General features: G+C 42.0%; 1 protein-coding gene and 1 pseudogene across 1 annotated transcript in view; one reads left to right on the top strand and one right to left on the bottom strand.

Annotated features, from left to right (window-relative positions):
- Positions 1–7,604, top strand: part of TMEM219 (transmembrane protein 219) — a 17,787-nt gene that overhangs the window by 562 nt on the left and 9,621 nt on the right. Inside the window, exons 2-3 of the mRNA XM_010837299.1 lie at positions 874–1,072; positions 1,166–1,355. Of these exons, the coding sequence (XP_010835601.1) occupies positions 908–1,072; positions 1,166–1,355 (355 nt within the window). The 5' untranslated portion in view covers positions 874–907. The remainder of the gene's footprint in view (positions 1–873; positions 1,073–1,165; positions 1,356–7,604) is intronic.
- Positions 5,247–7,604, bottom strand: part of LOC104986718 — a 2,494-nt pseudogene continuing 136 nt past the window's right edge.

Genomic DNA, 7,604 nt, shown 5'->3' with positions numbered 1-7,604 from the left:
CCAGATGTGCCAGGACGGGAAACAGGGCCGGGGCTGAGCCTTGGTGACACCTGCATTTCCCTGGAGCCCTCCTTCTCCCCCAGCCCATCTGTTTATCTCACCTTCCAGATGTTCCTTTTCATCAGGCTGTCACTTCTCGCCAGGGAAAGAGCACTCACTTGGAAGAGGAGCCGGGTTTCAGACTTTGGCCCTTCCACTCCTTTGTTAAAGTGCCCGAACCTCAATTTTCCCCGTAGTTATTTTTGCCTTGTCCCACCTGGTTTTGAAGATCCATGTGACCCAGAGAAATAGAAAGGAAATGAACATTTGTTCAGTTCTTGCAAGGCCAGGTACTAGGGCAACTTTTATCTGCCTCATTTAGTCCTCCCTATTTGATGTTCCTAGAACTCCCATTTCACAGATTTCTTAAACTCACACAGGTTCGCTGATTTGTCTCCTTGAGCCAGTGACCGGCAGAGGAGGATTTCAGTTGAGTTTAGCTCCAAAGTGGAGTTTTTTTGGTCCGACGCTTACTTGTCTGGACTCTGAGCTGGAACCCTGGCCAGACCATAGCCCCGGAACAGCTGCTTCCTGAATTTCTCCCCTGGAGAATTCTCCTTTTTGAGTTCCTTTTTCCAGCACAGCGTACTCTGCTCTGCTTCCGCCTTGATTACTTCAGAAATGAAATTCAGCAAACATTTATTGAGTGGTGCATGGAGATGAACACTCGGAGTTAAGAGCCTCGGATTCCTGTCCTGGCTCTGCCACACTGGCTGTGTGGCCTTGGACAAGTCCCTTCTCTTCCCGATGCTTTAACTTCCCTTTGAATGAAATGGGTAAGTGCCTTCTTACTGGCAGGCTCTTGTCCAGTTCTCCCTTCCTGTCCTCCCGCAGGCTGTTTCCGGAGGCTCAGACCCCTCTGCTCCCCATGGGCAGCTGCCAGGCAGGGCACTACCTGCATTTCTGCCTGGCCCACCACCCGCCTCTGGTCTGTGCCACTTTGATCCTGCTGCTTCTTGGCCTTTCTGGCTTGGGTCTTGGTGGTTTCCTCCTCACCCACAGGACTGACCTGCGCAGCCCTGACATCCCCCAGGTGAGTACTCACCCTCCTGCTCATCCATCCCCTGCAGGCCACTTCTTGCTGCTGACCTCCTCTCACCTCTCCTCACCTTCTTTTTGCACACAGGACTGGGTCTCCTTCTTGAGATCTTTTGGCCAGCTGACCCTGTGCCCCGTGAACGGGACAGTCACAGGGAAGGGGCGTGGGTCTCATATCGTGGGCTTACTGACCACCTTGAACTTCGGAGATGGTCCAGACAGGAACAAGACCCAGACATTCCAAGCCCAGGTCCAGGGTAGTCGGATGGGATTGAAAGGTGAGACCAAGGAGGAATTGTGGGGTTGGATATCAGAACACTCAGGGGTGGGGCCCTGCCTCTGACCTCACCATCCTGGTGACCTTGGCCACATCTCTGGGCCTTAATCACTTCTGCTATAATAGGACTAGATATTTTCAGTGAACACAATGCCCACTGTGTATATTCTCGATAAATGTTTTCTCTGTCCCCTTCCAGCTTTGAGGGTCCTTTGATTCTATCCTTGGAGGTGTGGTGAGATTGGCAAGATTTGACCTAAAGTTCTTTCTCAGTCCTCTTCACCCCTTGAGGCTTCTGTTAAAGGCACCTTCTTTATTCCTCAGGGATATCAGAAAAGCATGTTCTATTTATTTAACCTAGTGTCTTTAGTCCCTGATACATGCTTGATACAGTGCCTGATAGCTCTGTGAGCTCTGTGTGCTATGAAGTACACAGAAAAATTAGGCATCTTCCATTCCCAAATTGCCAAGTTTTCTGGGAAAATGACGAGTGAGAGTGAGTTGGGGGTGCCATTCATTCCTGGGTGTGATTTGGCCTCAAGTTCCTTATCTAAAGACTGTGGAAATGAAGGAGGAGGAGAGAAAAGTGGAATTCTTAGACTTCTGTGGTCCTTTCCAACACTATCGTTCTAAGATTCTCCATGGAATCAATATGTGTATTTGTAGGGAGGCACACATATACATATGTTGCCAGGTGAGAGTAGGTCTTTTTATTGTCAGGTGTACATGTGTGTGATCAGAGAGCAAGAGTAAAGGAATGTATATGATATATACAGACTTGGAACATTTTTTCCTGTTCTTTTTATGTAAAATATATATATATAAATATAAAAGATTCACATAACCATAAAACACACCTCTTTAAAATGTACAAGTAAATGGCTTTTTTATATTAAAAAAAATGTTGCAACTGTCACCACTGTCCATTCTAGAACGTTTTCATTACCTGATGAAGAAATCCTGTTCCCATTAGCATGTACTTCCCTTTTTCTCCTAACCTTCCAGCCCTAGGCAACCAGTAATACTTTCTATCTCTGAAGATATACCTTTTCTGGACATTTCATATAATATGTTGTCTTTTGTGATTGGCTTCTTTTACTTAGCATAATGTTTTCAAGGTTCATCCATATTGTATGATATGTTAGTACTTCATTTCTTTTTATTGCTGAAAGGCATTCAGTATATGCATATTCCACATTTTATTTATCCATTCATCAGTTGATTGGCATTTGAATTGTTTCCATTTCTTATGTGTTATGAATGATGCTGCTGTAAACACTAATGTACAAGTTATTGCATTATTCTGTGTTTTCATTTCTTTTGAGTATATACCTAGAAGTGGAGTTTCTGGGTCATATAGTAACTCTGTGTTTAAGGAACTGCTAGACTGTTTTCCAAAATGACTGTACCATTTTATATTCCTTCCAGCAGTGTATAAGAGTTCTAATTTCTTCACATTCTCACCAACACTGGTTATTGCCTGTTTTTTGACTATAGCCATCCTAGTCAGTGTGAAGTGATATCTAATTACGTTTCTGATTTGCGTTTTCTTTTTTTATTGAAGTACAGTTGATTTACAGTGTTGTGTTAATTTATGCTGTACATCAAAGTGATTCAGTTATACATATATATATTCTTCTTCATATTCTTTTCCATTATGGTTTATTACAGAATATTGAATGTCCTGTGCTATACAGTAAGACCTTGTTGTTTATACAGTCTATATATAATAGTTGGCTAATCCCAGACTCTCAACCCGCCCCCGCCCCCACTTTCCCTCGGCAAACACAAGTCTGTTCTCTCTGTTTGTGAGTCTGTTTCTGTTTCATAGATACGTTCATTTGTGTTGTATTTTAGATTCTGCATATAAATAATATCGTATGGCATTTGTCTTTCTCTTTCTGACTTCACTTGGTGTGATCATCTCTAGGTCCATCCATGCTGCTGCAAATGGCATTATTTCACTCTTTTTATGGCTGAGTAGTAAGTATCTAGGTTGTTGCCAGGTCTTGGCTGTTGTGGGGTGCATGTGTCTTCTTGAATTATAGTTTTGTCTGGATATATGCCCAGGAGTGGGATTGCTGGATCCTATGGCAACTCTATTTTTAATTTTTTAGGGACCTTTCATACTGTTTTCTGTAGAGACTGCACTAGTTTACATTCCTACCAACAGCGTAAGAGGGTTCCCTTTTCTCTACACCTCTGTTAGGATTTGTTATTTTTAGACTTTTTGATGATGGTCATTCTGACCAGTGTGAAGTGGTACCTCATAGTTTGATTTGCATTTTTCTAATAATTAGCGATGATGAGCATCTTTTCGTGTGCCTATTGGCCGTATCTATGTCTTCATTGGAGAAATGGCTGTTTAGTTCTTCTTCCCATTTTTTGATTTTGTTGGGTTTTTTTGTTTGTTTGAGTTGTATGAGCTGTTTGTATGTTTTGGAAATTCAGCCCTTATCAGTTGCATCATTTGATTTCCATTTTCTTGATGACTGATGATATTGAATATTTTTTTCATATGCTTATTTGGCCATTTGCGTATCTTCTTCAGAGAAATGTATATTCAGAGTCTTTGTTCATTTTAAAAATTGGATAACTTTTCTTTAAATTATTGAGTTGTAAGAGTCTCTTTTGTTTTCTAAATACAGGATTCTTATCTGATGTATGATTTGCAAATTTTCTCTCCCATCTCTGGGTTGTCTTTTCACCTTGTTAATGGTATGCTTGGAAGCACGAAAGTTTTCATTTAGATGAGGTCCAGTTTCTATTTTTGTTGTTGTTACTGCTTGTGATTTTAGCATTATATCCAACAAGACTTTGCCTAACCCATGGTCACTAAATATAGGTTACTACTGTTGTTTTCTTGTAAGAATTTTGTATTTTTAGCTCTTACATTTAGATCTGTGATCAATTTTTAGTTAATTTTTTTGTGTATGGTGTGAGGATAGAGTCCAACTTTATTCATTTGCAGCTACTATTCAGTTGACCTGGCACATTTTGTTGAGAAGACTATTCTTTCCTCATTGAATAACCTTGGCACTCTTACTGAAAGCAATTGACCACAGACATATGGGTTTATTTCTGGATTCTCAGTTCTATTCCATTGATCTATGTCTCTACTTATGCTAGTACCACACTGTTTTGATCACTGTAGCTTTGTAGTAAGTTTTGAAATCAGAAAATGTGAATTCTCATCTACAGCTGTACCACCCTGACTCAGAAGCTAAGCAGGGTGGAGCCTGGTTAATACTTGGATGGGAAAAAATGCGAACTCTCCAGCTTTGTTCTTTTTTTTAAAAAAAGATTGTTTTGGCTATTGCAGATCCCTTGAATTTTCATGTTATTTTTAGGATCAGCTTGTCAGTTTCTGCTTCTGCATGGTTAGAAACAAAGTTGTAACATTCAAGATTGTTTTGGACCAAGTAAAAAGTAATCACATATGATTGCATCATCTAAGCAGTAATTATTGAACACCTACTATGTACCAAGCACGGGGAATCGAGCAGTCTGTAAGATACAGATCCTCACCTCAAATCACTCACAATCTAGCAAGGATACAGATGTGAACAGAAGTAAATACCTTTCAGCATGTGCAGCAGAACACAGGGTACAGCGAGAGAACTCCTAAGTCTATCAAGCAGGGATGGTGAAGACAGGCCTTTCCAAGGATATAGTAGGGCTTGAACTGAAGCTTGAGGGAGGCCTAAGAATGTGCCCTTTCGGCCAGTGCGTGCACGTGGGCACGGTTGCTGTTGTGTCCAGTTCTTTGTGACACTGTAGACTGTAGTCCACCAGGCTCCTCTGTCCATGGGATTCTCCAGGCAAGAATATTGAAGTGGCTTGCCATTTCCTCCTCCAGGGGATCTTCCCGACTTAGGGATCGAACCCGTGTCTCTTGCATCTCCTGCATTGGCAGGCAGATTCTTTACTGCTGAGCCACCTGGGAAGCCCAGAGGGAAGAACATATGCAAAAGCAGGCAGACGGGGATTACAATGGCACATTTAGGAACTTCCAGGGGTTCAGTTTGTTGCCGGGAAAGGAGTATTGATGAGTGGCAGGAGATGGATCTGAAGCAGCAGGCAGAATTCCATGAAGAGTCCCTTGTGCCAAGCCAAGGTAGTTGGACTTTTAACTATTATATTTGGCTTACTCAATGAGTTTAATCAGAAAGATAGTAGAATTTTGTTCTTTTGTTCTTTTTAAAAGATCATACTCTGTTGGCTGACTGCCTGGAAGGAATGGGTCAAGGTGCATGAAGACCAGTTAGGAGGTGATTGTGATAAAAAGATGATAAGGACTTCCTGCTGACCCAGTGGTTAAGACTGTGCACTTCTAATGCAGGGGCATGGGTTCATTCCCTGGTTAGGGAACTAAGATCCACTTGCAGTGTAACACAGCTCCCCCAAAAAAAGATGATAAGAAAAACTGAGCTAAGACGGTGGTGTGAAAGAGGGGGACTGATTTGAGAGAGTTGATAGAAGTGTAAGATGGATAGGATTTGGTGAGAGATTTGATTTGAGGAACGTAGAAGAAAGGGGAATTCTCTTATAAATTTCACACATGTGTTTCTCAGTTGCAATTATGATGTATATACTGGTTTGTATTTTTTTTTTTCACTTTATGACATCATGTTTTCTATATTACTGAATGGCCAGAACACTATTATTTTAATGGATATAAATTGATCTGTTAATTGGTTAGACCAATCTTTGTTAATGCTTTCTCTATTGATAAACATTTTTGTTTTCTATTTTTTGATATTTTTCATGAAATTACAATAAACACTTGGTATACTTTGCATTTTTCTTTTGAATCCTTTTCTTAGGATTTCTTAGTTTCTACAAGTGGTATTACTGAGTCAAAGTATGGACATTTTTTTAAATACCCAAATTCATTTTGTTGTGGAATCAGATTACATAGAAATATACAGAGCAAATGTAAAACTCTTCCTTACCTCCCCTGAAGAGTCCACAGTTTGCTGGGCATCCTCTCGGTCCTTCTCTGTCTCCATTTAACATTGCAACAGAAACAACCAAATTGTCCTCTAAAAGTGTCACCAGTGAAGAGTGCCCCTTTCTCCACATTTCAACAGCTCTTGTTATTATCACTCCTTTTAATTTTTACCAATTTAATGGTCCAAGGAACTACCTGATTTTTATTTTATTTTTTTTAGTGAAACAAGTAAAGTGTTTATTAGGAAAAAAGAGTACAGTATGTGTGGATAGACACATAGGCAAACTCAGAGAGAGTCATACCCTTCTGGTAGTTTAAATCACTTGTGACGCATAGGCAAACTCAGAGAGAGAGTCATACCCTTGTGGTAGTTTAAATCACTTGTGTGGGGCATTTCTTTTGGGTTTCCTCTTCCCTGGGTTGGCAGTTTATTTTTTAAAAAACTAAAAACCCGGTTGTCTTATTTTCTTCCTTGTCCATCATTTTTCTTAGCAGAACAAGTTGCAAAAAACTGGAGAGGGGGGTTATATTATCTTTGCAGACTGACATATTTGCGGAGGACCCGTAAATAACAATGATTCAAAAGCTCCTAGGTTTATTCGTGGATCAGGCAAAGAGCAAAGGACAACACAAGAAGGAATTTTGTTTACAACATCATAATATGACATCGATTATGACAGTGCAGTGGTTACGATTATGTTCACAATGGGATATTCCTTGCCCAAACACCAGACAGGCTAAAATCACCCAGCTGCTTACAAATTGGAGGAAGCAGTGCAAGCAGTCATCTGAAGAGTGGGAACCCGAATGGGTAAGGCTTCTCTGGTGGTGAGACTCTTGACACCAATGGCTCCTCGCCCGGGCCCCCCTCCCTCACTTGAGTCTTGGTCTTTTGTTTCATCTAAGATGGCGGAGCGGATCTCCAGCTTTTTCAGTTCTTCTACCGGTCCTTGTGGTGCATTGTCACAGCCCTCCATGGACTCGCCGTTGAGGTGCACTTGCGGGACAGTGGAATAGTCTTTAATACCTTGCTGGAGCTGGCGGTGGTCCAGCATGTTGTAGGCCAGGTAGTCACGGACGCCGTGGAGCTGCAGGATCTGCACCACGGTGTTGCTGAAGCCACATTGGGCTGCTCCGGCGTCCCCCCGAGGAAGAGCACCACCTTGTCCTTCTTCACCAATGCGTCCAGGTGTTCCCAAGAGCCGCTGCCGCCCAAGCGTTCTGCCCCTCACGCCCAGGATCCGCAGGCCACTACCTGCACCGCGCCCACAGTGGAGCAGAGCTGCTGCCACCTGG

The sequence above is a fragment of the Bison bison genome, unplaced genomic scaffold, assembly GCF_000754665.1.
Source record: "Bison bison bison isolate TAMUID 2011002044 unplaced genomic scaffold, Bison_UMD1.0 scf7180017864072, whole genome shotgun sequence".
Classification (NCBI taxonomy): Eukaryota; Metazoa; Chordata; class Mammalia; order Artiodactyla; family Bovidae; genus Bison; species Bison bison.
Note: the sequence above shows the minus strand (reverse complement) of the source record. Positions and strands in the feature narration are given on the sequence as shown.